This window comes from Aspergillus multicolor (genome assembly GCF_047715735.1).
Source record: "Aspergillus multicolor strain CBS 133.54 unplaced genomic scaffold BDW74scaffold_20, whole genome shotgun sequence".
In the NCBI taxonomy this organism is placed as follows: Eukaryota; Fungi; Ascomycota; class Eurotiomycetes; order Eurotiales; family Aspergillaceae; genus Aspergillus; species Aspergillus multicolor.
In genome coordinates this window covers 283,573-301,501 of record NW_027395971.1, presented here as the reverse complement: position 1 = coordinate 301,501, position 17,929 = coordinate 283,573, and the positions used below count along the sequence as shown (strand labels likewise).

The 17,929-nt window shown below is 50.7% G+C and overlaps 8 protein-coding genes across 8 annotated transcripts; 7 read left to right on the top strand and 1 right to left on the bottom strand.

Annotated features, from left to right (window-relative positions):
- Window positions 1-282: 282 nt before the first annotated feature.
- On the bottom strand, window positions 283-1,266 carry BDW74DRAFT_180080 (copper acquisition factor BIM1-like domain-containing protein; the record flags this gene model as incomplete). The annotated part of the gene is made up of 3 exons (XM_073729641.1): window positions 283-890; window positions 948-1,019; window positions 1,071-1,266. 3 exons carry the CDS (start codon window positions 1,264-1,266, stop codon window positions 283-285), a joined length of 876 nt encoding a protein of 291 aa, XP_073581940.1.
- Window positions 1,267-2,010: 744 nt separating this feature from the next.
- On the top strand, window positions 2,011-2,757 carry BDW74DRAFT_180079 (uncharacterized protein; the record flags this gene model as incomplete). Its single annotated transcript, XM_073729640.1, has 3 exons — window positions 2,011-2,143; window positions 2,209-2,582; window positions 2,638-2,757. The coding sequence occupies 3 exons, from the start codon at window positions 2,011-2,013 to the stop codon at window positions 2,755-2,757; spliced, it is 627 nt and encodes a 208-aa protein (XP_073581939.1).
- A 579-nt stretch (window positions 2,758-3,336) lies between these two features.
- Window positions 3,337-4,717, top strand: BDW74DRAFT_156869 (NAD(P)/FAD-dependent oxidoreductase). Its single transcript, XM_073725053.1, has one exon. It carries the CDS (start codon window positions 3,401-3,403, stop codon window positions 4,625-4,627), a length of 1,227 nt encoding a protein of 408 aa, XP_073581938.1. The 5' UTR covers window positions 3,337-3,400; the 3' UTR covers window positions 4,628-4,717.
- Window positions 4,718-5,507: 790 nt separating this feature from the next.
- BDW74DRAFT_156867 (DNA-directed DNA polymerase delta POL3) lies at window positions 5,508-8,619 on the top strand. The gene is made up of 2 exons (XM_073725052.1): window positions 5,508-7,671; window positions 7,718-8,619. Exons 1-2 carry the CDS (start codon window positions 5,654-5,656, stop codon window positions 8,451-8,453), a joined length of 2,754 nt encoding a protein of 917 aa, XP_073581937.1. The 5' UTR covers window positions 5,508-5,653; the 3' UTR covers window positions 8,454-8,619.
- A 247-nt stretch (window positions 8,620-8,866) lies between these two features.
- On the top strand, window positions 8,867-9,864 carry BDW74DRAFT_180076 (uncharacterized protein; the record flags this gene model as incomplete). The annotated part of the gene is made up of 4 exons (XM_073729639.1): window positions 8,867-8,980; window positions 9,125-9,286; window positions 9,357-9,363; window positions 9,431-9,864. 4 exons carry the CDS (start codon window positions 8,867-8,869, stop codon window positions 9,862-9,864), a joined length of 717 nt encoding a protein of 238 aa, XP_073581936.1.
- Window positions 9,865-10,300: 436 nt separating this feature from the next.
- Window positions 10,301-10,981, top strand: BDW74DRAFT_180075 (uncharacterized protein; the record flags this gene model as incomplete). The annotated part of the gene is made up of 1 exon (XM_073729638.1): window positions 10,301-10,981. One exon carries the CDS (start codon window positions 10,301-10,303, stop codon window positions 10,979-10,981), a length of 681 nt encoding a protein of 226 aa, XP_073581935.1.
- Window positions 10,982-12,959: 1,978 nt separating this feature from the next.
- Window positions 12,960-14,175, top strand: BDW74DRAFT_156861 (uncharacterized protein). Its single transcript, XM_073725051.1, has one exon. The coding sequence runs from the start codon at window positions 13,012-13,014 to the stop codon at window positions 13,561-13,563; it is 552 nt and encodes a 183-aa protein (XP_073581934.1). The 5' UTR covers window positions 12,960-13,011; the 3' UTR covers window positions 13,564-14,175.
- A 224-nt stretch (window positions 14,176-14,399) lies between these two features.
- BDW74DRAFT_169111 (uncharacterized protein) lies at window positions 14,400-17,357 on the top strand (the record flags this gene model as incomplete). The annotated part of the gene is made up of 6 exons (XM_073726945.1): window positions 14,400-14,413; window positions 15,886-16,057; window positions 16,150-16,477; window positions 16,542-16,735; window positions 16,781-16,861; window positions 16,920-17,357. The coding sequence occupies 6 exons, from the start codon at window positions 14,400-14,402 to the stop codon at window positions 17,355-17,357; spliced, it is 1,227 nt and encodes a 408-aa protein (XP_073581933.1).
- Between the last annotated feature and the right edge of the window lie 572 nt (window positions 17,358-17,929).

Here is a 17,929-nt window from a genome sequence, read left to right as displayed (position 1 = left end):
TGCGACTTTTAGGACGCTTTTGTCAGTTTGCCTAGGATATGGATTGATTGTGCCAGAAATATATAACTGATGACGAATTCGATTTTTTCAGATTAGACGGACAAGTGGTCAACAAACCGCATTATGACATTCTCATTAGGTATTCTTTACGTCTCACGCAAACTTCATTATAAAAACAAAGACATAAAGCATATCCCAGCGGTCAATCATCCTCATCAAGCTTCATAGGCACCATCCACCCTGCATCGCATCAAAAGGAACCAACGAAACAGCCACGGAACATCACTTGAGCTTCCTCAGACCATACGACGAGCCAGGCGAGTTATCAGCGACAGGTTTGCCAGCCTCGGCGCCCTCCCACTCGACATTTCTAGGAGAGGTCTTCTGACGAAGCTCCCGATACTTCTGGAGCAGCCTCCTGTACCCGAACAGGAGAACGGCAGCGATTACAGCGGCAGCAACGCAGCCGACAACAATACCCGCAATAGCGCCCCCGGACAAGCCGGAGGAGCCACCAGAAGAGCTGCTGCTGCTGTTACCTTCCGTGCTTGAGTCTGACGAAGCACCCGAATTATCCGTGTCGCTGTCCGATGACGTAGAGTTGGACTCGGTACCGTTCGTCGGGGTAAACTCATCGATCGTCACATTGAAACAGGGGACCTGATAGGTGAATTTGCTTGCAGGGACGTACGTAACATCCGCGCAAGCGTAGTACGTTTCATTCTTGTCAGTGTCGAAGTCAGAGGTATATTTGATCTGGAAGGTCGCGTTCATGCCCTCCTCTGTGTCGATGCCGGGGTTGGGGACGGGATAGCACATGTGTCCGGGGTCTATGTCGCTGATACGGGCTGACGACACGATAGTCTCGAAGTCATCGTTGCTTGTTGGGTCTAAGGATTGACCATGTCAGTTACCATATGGTGGTGAGCAGAAGTGAAGAGACGTACTGTTCTTGTCAGAGATGGCGATCTGGACATTCCATGATTCGTCTTGGACGACAAGCGCAAGTTGGCCGTTGACTAGAGTCTACATTAGATAAAGTATAACACATGGCATGCTCCTAGATTAACCAAGAGGAAATTGCGTTCTGTTAGAAGCGCCGGCCACCGAGCCACATGGGGCGTTGTTATCATATGCAGCACCCCAGGTACGGTCTGGCGGCCAAAGAAACGCCGCAGGGCCCATTTCTTCGGCGGCCTCTTCGCCATGAGTCTGAGCCATAACAGCCGCGGAAAGATAGAAAAGTAACGTAAGAGAAGTCTTCATTTTGGTGAATTCAATATTCTCGGCTGTCTGAAGGGAGGAAGAATTGAAATTGAAATGGATGGTGATACGGAGGCAGGCATCCGGCGAGTGCCGGTGTTTATAAGCCTATAACACCCCTCAATATGTACCAATCCCAGTGTAACATCTCGGTTAGATTGTTCGCATGATACGGAGACACCTTGACCCTTCCACCGGCAAAGAGACCGACCGGAACGAGTCATGAGAGGTGTGACAAGGCAGAGTTTTCTCGGCTCGAGGGTGCAACATGCTCATGCCACCGTGAGATCAGAGGATACGGCCCAATTGCAGAGGGAGACTGCAAGCGAGGAAGGATGCTAGAGCTGCGCCAAGAAGGATAGATGAATCCCACCGCAATAACCAGTGGACCACAGGGCCCAGGCGGAGGGCCGGTGTTCGGATATCAATCAGATAAGATGCACAGTGGAGCAAACCCTGGCAGCCCCCAGCCAATTGTATCCAACTGCGCCATTTGCCCCCTCTCTGTCGGCTCCAATTCTCACGAGATGTTGTACCAGAACCGGGCTCAAGTGAGACACTCAATATTGGCGGTCATTAAACCTGGTCCAGGATGTCATTTAGCTTCGGAAACTCGGCCTGAAATGGGTGACGCCAATACCTCCTTCGCTGGCCGGCCAAGTATAAAGGCGGTTATGGCCCGGTGCACTCACCCTTTCTGATTCCTCTGCAATCACCAGTCTTCCTAAGCCTGTCATTATTGTTAAAATGAAGTTCAATACTGTCGCTTCCATTATTTGTCTTGTGGCTTCTGCTGCCGCATTCGAGTACCCTGACTTTGTCCCTCTGAACAAGCGTCAGGAACCTGGCACCCCTCAATATGAGTGCCATGCTAACTGCGGTGAGTATTCGTAGCCAATGTCTCCAGGCGTCTGGAAGAGTGCTAACAGACGGCCTCACCAATAGGCGGTATAATCACCGCATCCCGGTCGGACGGCTACTGCGACACCGGCGACTTCAAAAGCATGCTCAACGACTGTCTGAACTGCGCCCTCGAGTACGACATCTGGAAGTACTACGGCAACTCGGTTTCTTCGGCGGCTGAGAATTGCAGGCTTGATGCAACCCCAGTGCAGCCATCCTCATCGAGCGCGACTGCCACGGCCACTTCCACTTCCACCGAGACGGAGGCCGAGTCAACAAGTACTAGTACAGAGTCCGGCACAGAGACAGAGACTGCCTCATCGACTGAGACAACAGCCGACTCGACGACTGTGAGCTCCACCCCTGTCATTCCGGCCGCGACAGCCACTACGACTCCCACGTCGTCCGAGGGCGCAGTAAGCTTCCCTCATCTACCTTCAGGAAAGATTATGCTAATCGCCATCTGCTCAGACCTCAAGCACACCAACCACGTCAGACCCTGAATTCACCGGCGGTGCTACCTCCAACGCCCCGGCTGGGTTGTTCATGGGCGGGCTCGTTGGATCTTTCGTGGCAGCCCTCATGGTTTAGAGATCGTTTCGTGACGAGTAACTGGCAACCATGAGGGAAAAGTCAATTTGTTGGATCGATGTAACTCGAGATGCTTGTTGAGACTTGAGCAAGCTTACTCTTCTTTGTTTGTAACATTGGTTACCTAGATATATTAATACACCAAGTCCCTGACCAATGTCTACTGTACCAGGAGTATATTACTTACCCAACTGGATAGTTCGCGCGGCGAAATCGACCAAGCACCGACCAGATGTACGCCGGCGATGACCAGTCTTGATGGTGTCTTAGCACGCAACGATTGGGCTCAGCAAAGTCGCAAAAATCAATCAATTGTACCAGCCGTGTGCAATTGAAACATTCAAGTTCGCGAGCTACATGTACAGTATCACCTTCTGAATAAGCCGCCCTGAAGTATTCACTTTGAAGACTTATGACGAGGTGGCTGGCGATGTCGGACGAAGCGCGCGCTCGTATTTAGCCGGAGCTTTCCCGAAAGAACTCCGAAGCCGGCCTCTTTGAGTCAACTTGAATATGAACTCCACTGACCGCGAATAACCGTGCGCTATACAAGTTACGTGCGACGTGGAAGAATGGAGTTCGCTATTGGACCACTTGGCATGGCAACGGCTTAAGAACGAGCTCTGCCCCTCGGCATTGTTGAATGTATGAAGCATTGTCACACACCATCAAGGCCCAGCGAGGAAACATGACAGCGCAACATTCGTCCGATATCGTTATCGTTGGTGGTGGGATCGTGGGTTCTGCTCTGGCCTACTTCTTGGCGTCTTTCGATGATGGAAAGAAAGTGACTGTCGTTGAACGCAACCTTGCTCCTCTTGAAGGCTCAACGGGTTATGCGCCTGGATTTGTCGGCCAATTCAACGAGTCCGAGGTGCTGACTCGTCTGGCCGTTGAGAGCGTTGCGGAGTACCTAAAGGTCCCTGGAGGATTTGATCATGTGGGTGGGCTGGAGGTCGCTACGAGTACTGCCGGACTCCAGAATCTAAAATGGAGGCTTCAGACAGCGAGGGAAAGAGGCCTTAGCGCAGAGCTGATTTCACCTGAGAAGGCCGCAGAAATGGCACCCGACTTGATGAAGGACGACAACGAGTTGGCGCTGTATTTTCCTTCAGATGGAACGGCAAATCCCCCAACAATCACGAACTTCTTTCGTTCAGAAGCTGGTGCCAGAGGCGCAGAGATCATCCAGGCCGATGTCACCGAGATCTCAAGAGGCGATGGTCGTGTCAAGGGAGTGATGACCTCCTCTGGATTTATCAAAGCTCAGATAGTCATCCTTGCTACTGGCATCTGGGCGAGGGGCCTTTGCGACTTCGAGATACCTGTCCCGGTCATCCCTGTCGCACATCCGTACATGTATGGAGAACGCCACGAGACCAAGCTGTACAAGTCCCCTTTCGTCAGGTACCCAGAGCACCATGTTTATGCTCGAGACCACGGGTCATTCTTCGGACTGGGCTCTTATGACCATAGGCCGCTACTAGAAAAGCCGAAGACATCCGCTAAGGGTACCTGGGTCGAGGATTTCGATACAACACTTGATCGGGCTTTGAAGCTCATTCCGGAGAAGACCCGCCTGGTTCCTAGGGAGAAATTCAACGGCATTTTTTCCATGACGCCTGACAACATGCCTTTGGTTGGAGAGATCCCAGGTACCGGGGGTCTCTACATGGCAGCAGCGGTTTGGGTCACGCATGCAGCTGGATCAGCGAAGTTCTTGAGCCGAATGATCAAAGGCGAACCATTCGATGTCTTGGTGCAGAAGGCGCTCGACCCGAGTCGATTTTCGGGGCGTGATATGGAAAGCTTGGAGAGGGAGTCGCTCCATTGCTATAACAGCATATACTCGACGCATGAAAACTCATAGCCATTAGCGGCCCGGACTATGGTCCTAGGTACTCTGTGTGGTTAGCAGGACGATGTACGTTCCAATCTTGATATTTTTTTAGCGCTTTTGGCCCGGGTCGCATAAGACTATCGGAACTTCAAGACGTAGCGATGGCCGGAGTAAGCGAGAGCAATCATAAATGAAAATGACCAACACCTTTGAGATCATTCGGTAGAATAAAAGTACAGATTGGAGAGCTAAGGTGGGGATTACCGTACCGGAGGAGCGAGCAGCACGTGACAGCGCTCAACGCGTCGGGCTCACGTCAAGCGCGACCGAGACACGCCTCAATTAATTATTCCGCCCCAGATTGACCACGCCAGGTTCAAGCCCACGCAATCACAACAACCCCAGGCCTTTCACCTTGTGCACCACTGGTGTATCAGTCTATGCGTCTATGAGCTTCCATCATGACTGAAGCTATCGCCATGCCCCAGAAGCGGGTTCTCGGCGACGCATCGAACAATGCCCGCGGCGCCATGCCATCGCCCAGTACGATGAAGAAGCGCAAGATCGATGCCCCAGTCAAACCAAACCCGCGAACACAGAATGGACAGAGGAAGGTCGGCTCGAGCCAACCGCAGAAGAGTCAATTCGAGGAGGAGGTTCTGGAGAAATTGACGCAGGACATCAACGGCTTGAAGGAGAACAACGCGGAGAAAGACCAGCAATGGGAACGGCCGCCCCTTGGCGAATTTGATCCCACGAAGGAGAAAATCTGCTTTCAACAAATCGATGCAGAGGAGGGTACAACAATGGGGAAAGCTGCCATTAGGCTTTTCGGTGTGACTGAGGTAGGGTTCTTGCTGCATCGCTGCTTTTTCAATAAGTGCTGATCCCAAGCAGGCTGGCCAATCGGTACTCCTCCATGTTACTGGATTTCAGCATTACCTATATATCGCCGCCCCCGTTGGGTTCACGAAAGAAGACTGCGACCCTTACCGAGCCTTCTTGGAGAGCAAGATTGGGCAGTTCCCACCCGTCGTACAATCCGTCCAAATAACCATGCGAGAAAATATCTATGGGTTCCAAGGAAACAAGAAAAGCTACTATTTGAAGATCACTGTGACGGAACCGAGGCATCTTCCTAAGCTACGAAGCGCGCTCGAAACCAAGGCCTCAACACTCAACTACAAAGGACTTTGGAACAATACCGATGGCGGAATTCTCACATTTGACATCATCCAATACCTGCTTAGGTTCATGATTGATACCGACATTCAGGGCATGTCGTGGGTCGAGGCACCTGCCGGGAAGTACGCGCTCATCTCACCGCAGGACAAAATCTCAAACTGCCAGATTGAGGCGCGCATCGATTACCGCAGCCTTATATCCCATGCTCCGGTTGGCGAGTGGGCTAAGATGGCCCCATTGCGAATCCTCTCGTTTGATATTGAGTGCGCAGGTCGCAAAGGAATCTTCCCCGAACCGAACCATGACCCGGTTATCCAGATCGCCAATGTCGTCACCCGGTACGGAGAATCGAAACCTTTTATCCGCAACGTGTTTGTTATGAATACCTGCAGCCTGATCGTCAATACTCAAGTCTTGGAATTCCAGCAAGAAGAAAAGATGCTTATGGCTTGGCGGGATTTTGTCCACAAGGTCGATCCCGATGTCATTATTGGATACAACATTGCCAACTTCGATTTCCCATATCTTTTGGATAGAGCGAAGCATCTCAAGTGCACAAACTTTCCTTACTGGACTCGACTGAACGGCGTGAGGTCTGAGGCCAAGGAGACCAACTTCTCCAGCAAGCAGATGGGCAACCGAGACACCAAGGCAACAAACACCAACGGGCGATTGCAATTAGATCTGCTTCAACTGGTACAAAGAGACCACAATCTACGAAGTTACACCCTGAACTCAGTCTCGTACGAATTCTTAGGGGAACAGAAGGAGGACGTCCACCATACGATGATTACCGAACTTTATAACGGCACGCCAGATTCCAGACGCCGACTGGCAGTTTATTGTCTCAAGGACGCATACCTACCGCAACGATTAATGGACAAGCTGATGTGTCTTGTTAACTATACAGAGATGGCAAGAGTCACGGGTGTCCCATTCAACTTTCTGTTATCTCGTGGACAGCAAGTCAAGTTCCTCAGTCAGCTTTACCGAAAAGCATTGCAGCAACAACTGGTTATTCCTAACATGAAGTCGACCGACGAGCAAGATTATGAGGGTGCTACTGTCATCGAACCCATCCGCGATTATTACGATGTACCAATCGCAACCCTCGATTTCGCCTCCCTGTATCCCTCCATCATTCAAGCGCACAACTTGTGCTACACAACCTTGCTCAACAAAAGCAGTGTCGCTGGATTAATTAAGGACGAAGACTATATCGTTACGCCAAATGGTGATATGTTCTGTACACCCAAAGTGCGAAAAGGTCTTTTATCGCAGATTTTGGAGGAATTGCTGGGTGCGAGAAAGAAGGCTAAGAAGGAGCTAGCCCAGGAGACCGACCCTTTCAAGAAAGCCGTCTTGAACGGACGACAGCTTGCCTTGAAGATTAGTGCCAACAGTGTTTACGGTCTTACGGGTGCCACAGTTGGAAAACTTCCCTGTCTTCCGATCGCTAGTAGTACCACCAGTTATGGTCGTCAAATGATCGAGAAGACAAAGCAGGAAGTTGAAGCGAGGTACACCATTGCCAACGGCTACTCTCATGATGCCAAGGTTGTCTACGGTGATACCGATTCGGTCATGGTGAAGTTTGGCGTTACCGAACTTGAAGAGGCCATGAAACTTGGACAAGAAGCGTCCGAATACGTGTCGTCCAAGTTCATCAAGCCAATTAAGCTTGAATTCGAGAAAGTCTACTGGCCGTATCTCCTCATCAACAAGAAGCGATACGCAGGTCTCTACTGGACGAATCCCAAGAAATATGACAAGATGGATACGAAGGGTATTGAAACCGTGCGCAGAGACAACTGCTTACTGGTCCAAAACGTGATTGAAACTGTTTTGCATAAGATTCTGATTGACCGTGACGTTGACGGTGCTCAAGAGTAAGTCATTTTTACACTTTCATATGTTCTTTACTGACTTGCCCAGTTACGTCAAAGACACGATATCAGACCTGCTGCAAAACAAAGTTGACATGTCGAAACTCGTGATTACGAAAGCTCTGACGAAAGACTCGTACACCGCAAAACAAGCCCACGTAGAGCTTGCTGAGCGTATGCGAAAGCGTGACGCGGGTTCTGCTCCTACCCTTGGTGACCGTGTTGCCTACGTCATTGTCAAAGGCACCGGTGCTAAGAACTACGAAAAGTCAGAGGACCCGATCTATGTACTCGAGAACAACATCCCTATCGATACAAGATACTACCTCGACAACCAGCTAGCAAACCCGCTCGGCCGTATCTTCGAGCCCATTCTCGGAGAGAAGAAGGTCGGTCAACTGCTCCATGGTGAGCACACACGATCAATCGCCATGGCAGCGCCAACAATGGGAGGACTTATGAAGTTCACCAAGAAGACGGAAACCTGTCTGGGCTGCAAGAAGCCATTGACAGGAAAGGACGTGAAGGCGGGGGCAGTGTGCGAGTCATGTCGCCCGCGAATGGGAGAGCTGTACACCAAGAGCTTGAACAAGATGTCGGACCTGGAAGTCCGGTTCGGGCGTCTGTGGACTCAGTGTCAGCGGTGCCAAGGCAGTCTCCACTGCGAGGTCATTTGCTCGTCGAGGGACTGCCCTATTTTCTACATGCGAATGAAGGCGAAGAAGGACGCGGAGGACTCTCAGAAGGAGCTTGCTAGGTTTGATTTTGATATCGGTGCGTGGTGATTATGGATGCTGTATCAATGCTTGTTTGGCGTACTGGATATGGCGCATAGGGATATAATATATGAACATGATTGAATATAGTTATCATCTACTCTGTTATTTTAATACTGCCCTCCCTTGCCGGTAGCCTTTCTTAGACGAAATGGGTGATTGAACTAGAAAGCCGACCTCGCTCCCTTGAGCTGTGTCTCGAGTACATATGCCTATATAATCAGCAAAGAATCTCTCAATATTCTCTAACACACTAACCTCACACCCATTCTCGTCTACATTCCGCAGTCTAGACCGGCTGGCCCGTGCACGATTGGCGCGGTAACGGCTGGATGCGGGTCTTGGCGCGGGGATCGCAGCCGAAGACCTCAAAAGAACTTTAACCCGACGTCATCCACTCCTCCTCCACAGAACCACCCACGATGCCGCGAAATTACGATATACCGCCGCTGAATCCCACCGTGGAGGAAGTGAACGATGAGGCGTATAACAATAATGCTGCTGGCGCGTCCGACTCGCGTCTCTCATGGCCTCAGGTGCGTGGCTGTACCCTTGCCCAGAATAGCCCTGCGACTTGAACCCGCTGAGAGGTGGAATACTCTCTCCGTACTGGCGGTGCTGCAGAACCATATTGCTACGAAGCTAGATAGTTTGGCGCAAGCTAACCATTACGGGAGTAGATATGCACGCAACATGATTCCGTCCTGTCATCACATTTGAAGATGCTTTATGCGCTGAAGGCCCAGGTTGCTTCGGATCCTGATGCCTCGCGTCTGATCTCGACTATGATTGAGCGGACTCAGAAACTAGTCATGCAGTTTGAGGGGGTTAAGAAACATATTGTAAGTCCCTCTCTATCTTACCGAAAGGTTGAGATCGGCTTAGAATAGAACTGGCACTAACCCCGGACAGGTACCACGTGAGTCCATTGCTCTGTCTACGATTCACTTGAGAATGAATTGAATTTCCCTCTAACTACGGGACAGGTGTCATGCGGAGCTCTAATTCCGGATCCGACTCACGAAAAGCGGCGAGTGATTCCACGTCCAAGGCGGAAGATGGTACCGCCAGGAAGAGAAGGAAGCGTCATCGCATCTCGAACGAGATTGAGCTGGTCGAGGAGCCGCAACAGCCGGTGCTGGAGGTCCAGTCAGTCAAACGCAAACGTGTCGACATGATTATACCCGGCGCGGATGAAGACGTTCGAAACGTTATGCCCGTGTCTCTAGAGACAGAAGACATCTCAGACGAGGTGCAGCGGCGGCTGAAGATCAAGGAAGAGCAACGGCGGAAGCGCGATGCGAAGCCAGAAAAACGCAAACGAGATCGGGACAGTCTTGCGTCCAATGCTAGCACGGCTTCGCTAGCCAGCTCGAAACCTCGGAAGAAGTTCAAAGCTGCCGGAATGGTCGATAGGTGAGGATGAAGTGAGACGAAAATGAAGCGTTACTTTTGTGAAAATTCAATTGGTGCTCGTGGAGAGGAACGCACGTTCCGGGCAACGCGAAACATGCTCGGGAGAACTCGTTGCTCTAAGTTTTGTCGTGGCCGCGGAGCAATGTTCCATCCATGGTCCATTCCGATGATATACACCTCGAAGCTTCAAGAACATAGCCATAGGCTTGCAACAATGGATTCACCTTCCGCATTACCAATGCTTTCCACCTCAGCTTTACGCCTTACGGGGGATAAAAAGGAGGTTCTCGATTCCCTCTCTCCTTCTCTTCTTTTTTCCTCATCTTCCCTCGACTTAGTCCTCGGTGCCCACCAGGACACTGTTTGACTACTAGACCGAAGATCCTCCCTGCCCTTACTATCATCTCCGTCCCCCAACTCTTCCAATCCGCCCACCCACCATGTCTTACACCCGTAACCTCTCCCGCCCGGTCATCTTCCATCCTACCCCCCGCCCCTCCCATTCTTCCAACGGATCTTCCCACCTCCGTTATCATAATTCCCGCTCCTCCTATCCTTCCGACGGTTCCGCTCAACTCCGTCAGGGTCAGGGTACCCCGTCACAGTCCCGCCCTTATAATCCTAATCACCGCTCCTCCCACCCCCCCATTGGTTCCGTCCAACTCCGTAATAACAATAACCAGGGCCAGGGTCGTCATCAAGGCGCCCGCCCTCGTAACCAAAATCCTAATCCCCGTAATCAAAATCAAATCCAGACCGGACCCACCCCCATCCGCGTCAACATCCCCAAAAACCTCGACCTCGACAACGATACCACCATGTCCGGCATGCCGTCACCCTACACCACCGCCCAATGGCGCCTTATCCAAAAGGAGCGGTACCGCCGCGAATTTGAGCGTCTCACACAACTCCAGCTCCAGCAACAGCAAATGAACACCCATACCCCCTCCCAGACCGGCCCAACCGACCTCGACACTGTCATGACCGACGCCCCGGCTTTGGAATTGGCACCTCCAAGGCCGGCCCGCTCGGCATTCAAATTCCAAAACATCAGAGTCCGGCGCTCGCCTCCCCGCGGCGCTAGGCACGTGCAGTTCGAGCTCAACATGGCCGATGTCTGATGCATTTATTACTTCATTTGCTTTGCGTTGCTTTGCTTGTATATAGACGTATCTCATGTGTCTTGTCTTGTCTGTCGACCTTCAAACCAAAATCAAAATCAAAAAACACAAAAAAAGAAAGCACTAACCATAGAATACTAACCCCGGGCTTGATCACCCCATCCCATCGTCTCGTCTCACCGACGGACTGGATCGGCTCAGTAGATGCGTTAGCTGCTGGCACCCCCATCGCGGTCGTCAATTGCCGCGGTGTTGTGTCGATGGCCGAGCTATGTATCGAAAGAACGCAGTGGACTGAGCTGGCAACTCTCTCATCTGCAGTTCCTCATCATCATCATCCATCCGCGTCGCGAGACTTAACTTGGGGTTCTGTGGTATTCGGTGTCTTCACATCATCACAAATCAAATCAAATCATTAAACAAAAGCAAAAAAGCAAAAAAGCAAAAAAGCAAAAAAAACGGGGGTCAGCATAAAATGCAACCTAACCCAACCTATCAAACAAAATCTATCCTTTAAATTTCTCAATCCTTCATCAAAATCATAACCCTGCAAAGTCCCTCACACGCTTTGCCCCCGGTCCCGGGGCAGGTTTTCCGCACCGCATAAATTGCCCTGCGGTTTTTCCTGCCCCCCATTGCTCGAATGAGGGGATCGTTTATAATAAATAAAATATGGTTACAGCTAAAGCTGGCCATTTATTACAATATATTTTTTTCGGCCGCTTTTTTTTATATCTTTCCTTCCTTTTCCTTCTTTCTTTCCTTGTAGCATGAAGCACGTAACATGTAAAGTAGAGATTTTAGCGTAGCGATGGTGTAGCTTGTAGGTTGTAGTCCTTGTAGCTCAGTCTCCTCATTGTAGACTCTTTCATAGTGTACTAGATTACCTGTAAGCATCATGCACCTCGAGTACAGTATCTTCCCCTGAAAGCTCGTACGTAGATACCTGTAGGTCTGTCTATACGTAGCTCGATCATTAACTCGAACGATCTGCCCACTACCTAGGGGCCATGTCCCGAGACCGCATAACGGCATTCCCAGCCCCTGATAGGACCGTAAAGTATAGGATGCAGTACCTAGGCAAGCAATGTGTGTCTGACAGTGTAGGCCCAGAGACTACGTAGTGCGAAACGTCGTAGCCTGCCGCAGAAAGGCATATGTTCCTCGTGACACCTAGATGCCGTAGGCACCTGCATATTATGTTAAAGACTTCAATCATGTGCAAGAATAATTTTCGTTTATAGTACTCGCAACGACAGGCTTCGGGAGGATGATGGCGCAGCAACGTTATTCACCAAAGACCCTGCAGATGTACTATGTATAGCTTAGGCAACACAAATCCCCACATTCCTGAGATCGGATCAGGACAGGGCTACGTCAGCCAAGTCCCTCAACTCTAGTCTCCAGTAAGACGATACGAATACTACAAACAGCTAGCCAAGTCTACCTATCCAGAACTATCCAGCGGAACTCCGCGCCCAAGCCCAACTCAGCCTTACGGCTACACCGATGCGCATACCATGTTCAGCAAAACGAGTCTCCACCACGTCATTCCCAAGCCAACCTTGATCCCGCCGCGCTTCAATCCACCAGAACAGGTTTAGTGCGCACAGCTGATCGCTTCCAGCTCAGCTTGGGCCAGGGTCCCAAGATCTCTATACGAGGCTGGTGGAAATACTGTTGGACAGGCCCGGGATCGGCGCGCTTGGCAGCCTCCGCTGGCACAGGGCTTGGCCTTGACTGTGGCGGCGGTGCTCTGCCTGCTTGGTTCTGGGCGTCGCTCGGTTTGGCTGTTTCTATGCGAAGGTCTGCATGGTAGCATGCAGGGCGTGCGGTGTAGAGCTTGGAAGGAAGGAGAATTGTGTATATAAGGGCCCTGGCATCGCTCTGTTATGTCTAGAGTACTATCAGTCAACGAACGAAACAATTTACTATACCTTGTTACACAGCCTATCTGAAACCTCAAAAGAACCTTGAATATCAACCGAGAATCTTTCCCCCACTTCCTATAAACAAATCTATCAACCGAAATGCGCCTTTCATCATTTTCAGTCTCTCTGGCCCTTCTTGCTCCTCTAGCGCTCGCAAGCCCAAACCTAGCCGCAGAGAGCAACGACGCCATCCTCAAACGAGCTCCAGTCCCTATGCAGCCTCTGTTCGGGCGTCAGCTAGGCCAATCGCCCGCTCACGTGCTCGCTCGCTCGCCCCAAAACAACGATGACTGCGACAGCGACGAGCGAAGATGCGGCAATGCCTGCGTGGATGAAGACTGGAACTGTTGCCCCGATAATGTAAATGGCGGCTGCCCTCGTGATAAGGATTGTATAAGGGTCGATGGGGTGTGGGGATGCTGCCCCGAAGGCGAGGACTGTCGCTGGGATGACGATGACGATGACGACGACGACGATGACCGGAACATCTTTGATCGCATCGGGGACGGTATCGATGATCTCGGAAACGACATTGAGGACACTTGGAACGACGTTGTGAATGATGATGACGACGATGCGGCGGGCATTCTGAAGCCAGGTCTCGGTGTTGCGTTGATGGCGGCTGTTGTTGCTGCGGTGCTGCCACTCTAGGCTTTCTTTTGCGTGGCATGATTAGGGCATGATGAGGTTGGACTTGTATCATGGTGTTCGAGAAGCGCGATTCTTCACGTTGTATATAGTTTGTCTCTAGGTTGGTTCTAGTCCTAACCGCGGTCGATTTATCTGCGTCTCAATCCAGAATCCCCGATAGCAACTCGTAGAGGTAGTAGAGCATACTGGTAGGCCGAATGCGCAATGGCTGTCGGCCACCAACGTCATCAATGCTTGGTCACGGACTGAGCACCCATATTACCAGTGCTTTATTTGAGGCAAGTCAGGCAGCTAGCAACCATGTGAGTGAATACATTACCCATCTTCTTTGGCAGCCGCTCTTCCGCTAGAGCGACAAGATGCTCCCTCACGGATCCCGCACCTTCTATGTCTGAGAAAGAGGCCATAGTGGCGTTCAATGATAAGTCGCCATCTTGGTAGAGCACAACCGACTTTCCAAGTCCGATCTCCAACAAGCACGCCCCCAGGCTATATATCATGCTGCATGGTGTACTCCTCTTCCGGCCGGAGCCACTGGCGCGTTGGGTGGCGGTATAGGTTCGTTTCCCAGTTTGAATCTCCTCTTCGAACTGTTTTCCCTTCCGCCATACGAAACATTTTAATCCCGACAAGGAAGAGGGAGCTCAGACTGGTGTTGTCATTGGCGAACACCAGAGTTGGTTCTGGGCGTGTGTCTTTGTGTACGAAACCTAGGGTATGGATGAGGCTGATCGATACCCAAGTTGTTTTGCAAGCGGAGTTTGTCGGTCAGACGCCCGAAGTTGAGATCGAGGAGGTGGACTCATAAGCTTTGGGGGCTTTCTATGCCTTTCGGGATGCAGAAGATGAAGTTGAAAGACTTGACCTTTGGGCTTGTAGCCTCTCTTTTCTGGACGACACCGAAGCCAGTTGAGAAGGTGGAAATCGAGAAGATTGACTATGTGAATACGGCTGGCCAAGGTCCGGACGTCTCGCGTGAGGGTGTTGATGTCGACATCTGGTACGCATTCAGCGGTTTTAGGGATGCAGGATGGTAGCATTTGACCAAATTCGTGAACGAGCTGAGCAGTTGAGATTGGCATATTTGAGATTCTGGCAGCGACTAGGCGATCTTCCGGAAGAAACACTCCACGCTTGTCTGATTGATTTCGAAGGGTAGCACGAATGCGAGCGGAAGTGGACAATGTAGCAGACTGAGTTTTGCCCCTAGCCAGCTCCGCATCGATGTTCTGACTGTGGATGTACGTCGTGATCATATACCAGGTCGGATCAAACGTGCCCTGCCAATCCTTCAGGTCAGGAATGGCCTGCTTGACAGAACTCTTGACAAGGATAACATATTTCGTGCGAGAAAGGAAGCCGCGAAGGATGTCCCCATCTTGGCCGTACTTCTTCTCAGCCTTGGCGATTTGAAACCCTGCAGCCTTTAGGTTTCTTCCTGGCACTGAAAGCACTTGCTCCTGCAACTCCCGAAATCTTTCGTCTGATGAATCCCAGATCCGGCTGAGGATGTCCAGTTGGATAGATTCGACATTATATCACGAAAAGGAACGAGAATCAGCCGAAATCCAAGGGGCCTTGCAGAAGGACACAAATACACGGATGGGCAACTATCCAAGGACGTCGTCTGGAACAAGAGTAAAGCAAAGTCGCACTATAAACGACACCCCCACGCTGTTTCTGGGTTCCGATGGCCTGCTTGGTTCAGAACCCTTCGCGGACAAACAGGATTTGGATACAGAACAGTCTGGCCGCAATCGGACTGGCCATCAACCTCTTGAAAGCGCGTAGTCTCTGTACGGTCAACAACGATCTGGGACTGAGAACGAATTGATGGGAGAAACTAACAACACACAACGGTCATACGACGATGTGGAGGGCAATCCCGAGTTTAGTGACGCAAGCACGGCACTTGGTGGGTGTTTTCTCAGCTACTCACTGGCTCTGCCCTATCATATGGGCAGGATGTGGTGGTATGAAAGAAAGCTGGTGAAATATCAACGACCGAGCATACTAGACGCAATAGAACTTTGAATATATCATCCTGATGTTTCTGGTATGCAATGGCAATAACAAGGACTGGATGGGGCTAGGCACCTGCAGGGCTGAGCTGGGTAGGCCGCTAGATTGTCCGACCCCCTGCTTGGCCGGAGTTCAAAATCCGACCAAAACACGAGGCAAAACGTTTGGAAGCCACTCATCCCAAACCCTAGTTTGCTTCCTGGTTTCGGTCTTCCAATTCTCCCTCCAAGCTCTGCACGGCAACAAATAATGGCTTTGATCAGACCTCAAGTGGTACGCTTGTCTTGGTTATTTTGAGAGGGAACCCTTCCAACTGCCCCTTGCAAGAACTACTCTGCCCCGTACTCCACTAATCGATGAGGAGAGATTCCCAGGATATGACTCCCAAGGGTTCTACCCGGTTGGAGCTGGAGACGTGCTCGCCAATCGCTACCAAGTCCTTTTGAAGATTGGGTGGGGTGTTTCCTCTACGGTCTGGCTCGCTCGCGACAGGCATGGTTAAGATCAACTCCGAAAATCAAAGCTGATGTGGTTTTTTACGGTGGAAGCAGGTACTGCTGGGAGCCGGAATTGGTTGTGGCTTTGAAGATAGGGAATGCCACATCCCGGCACACTGGCGACCGTGAAGGCGACGTTGAGGAACACATCGCTAAGACGGATCCATCTCACGACGGCCGCTCAATGTTCAGGACATCAATGGATTATTTTCGCCTTCCTGGTCCCCTTGGGTCGCATGTTTGTCGGGTCTACATGCCTATGAGGGAATTGTTCTGGCATTACCAGAGAGGTTTCAAAGACAGGAAAGTTCCGCTTCCGGTTGTGAAGACGTATATTCGTTTCCTACTTACGGGACTTGATTACTTGCATACGGATTGCAAGGTTGTGCATACGGGTAAGTTCTTGTTTCGTCAAAACTGGTCTGAATCTTATGAGTAGAGAGCTGAGCATCGACTCAGATCTCAAACTTGAGAACATAATGGTTGATTTCGAAGACTTCGCGATTCTCGGCGACTTCCTCAACTCCACGGTCAATGAACCAGTCCCCTGCAAAGTCGATTCCAACAGTCGACTCGTTTACCACAGCTGCACTGATTTTGGTCCGCTAACGAAAGTCATGAACATTCCGCAGTTCGTCGATTTCGGGTCTGCAGTGAGGCTTAATGATGACAATGAATATGGAATCTACCCCATCTAGCTTGATCACTACCGCGCTCCAGAGGTTATACTTGGCTGCGGCTGGAGTATGAGCGCTGATACTTGGAACATGGGTGTCTTGGTGAGTTTGTCTATCAATCTTCTTTGCACGGTCCCTAGATGGAACTAAATTTTGCCAGGTTTGGGACTTCATACAAGGACGAGAACTCTTTCAGCATATCTACAACAAAGACGGCACTTACAACCTCAGAGCACATATTGCGGAAATAATAGGCTTACTTGGGCCCCCTCCGCCAGAGACAATCGCCAAATACAATTCCATGGCTGGAACTAAATGGCAGGAAGCGGGAACAAGAGGGTCGGATAGTAAACGGTGTGAGAGTGCCACGGACTTCTTCGACGGGCCGTTCTTCGATGCTAATGGGCGCTTCTTTTATGAGGAGCTGATACCGAAGCGAAGCCTTGAAGAGGCAGTTCCCTCTTGTTTGATGAACCAGGATAGAGAGGGTTTCTTGTCTTTTGTCAGGGGGATGCTTACTTGGGTCCCGGATGAGAGGAAGAGAGCGGGTGAACTTATTGAACACCCTTTTCTTCAGCTTGGGAAGGTGCAGAAGTAATGTGAGTTGAGTCACCTTGTCAGGAGAATAGCTTGACTTGAGAGATCGGGGGCACATGTTCAGACATGAGATGTATAATTTAGACTAGTGGTTGGCGATACAAATACATTTGGATCTCCGCTCCTAGCATAACCTTGGCCTGCAAATCGAACAATAGAGGTATTACGGGTTTCCTAGTGTTTTCAATCCGCTTACTCACTGTCAGATACCGGTAGAGTTGAGACCAGGGTCTGCTAATATAGAGTCCAGTTTTGTCTCTGTTCCATTCTTATTGAGTGACGAAGTCAAATTACTTTTACTTGGTGCCTTTGCTAGCAAGTCCAATATGACCATAATCCTTGATCAACAATCTAGTCCAACTTAACATAAAAAGCAAGTGTAGGTATCAAGCAAAGCCCTACGTAGCAGCCTGATCCATGAGGCATCCGGTTTTCTCACGTGACAGCGCGTCCCTCGTACAACCCTCCATCTCTAGACGGGTCTCCCAGCTCCTGCCCAAACACCAAGATGTTCCTGCAATCGCCATCCTAAAATGTCATCTACATCGTCTCCATTGAACGCGTGAGAGTACA

Bases quoted from the DNA above. Each gene is read 5' to 3' on its own strand.
- BDW74DRAFT_156867 (XM_073725052.1), top strand. From the start codon at position 5,654: ATGCGAGAAAATATCTATGGGTTCCAAGGAAACAAGAAAAGCTACTAT. The intron at 7,672-7,717 runs GTAAGTCATTTT...TGACTTGCCCAG, and splicing joins GACGTTGACGGTGCTCAAGA to TTACGTCAAAGACACGATAT.
- BDW74DRAFT_156869 (XM_073725053.1), top strand. From the start codon at position 3,401: ATGTATGAAGCATTGTCACACACCATCAAGGCCCAGCGAGGAAACATG.
- BDW74DRAFT_156861 (XM_073725051.1), top strand. From the start codon at position 13,012: ATGCGCCTTTCATCATTTTCAGTCTCTCTGGCCCTTCTTGCTCCTCTA.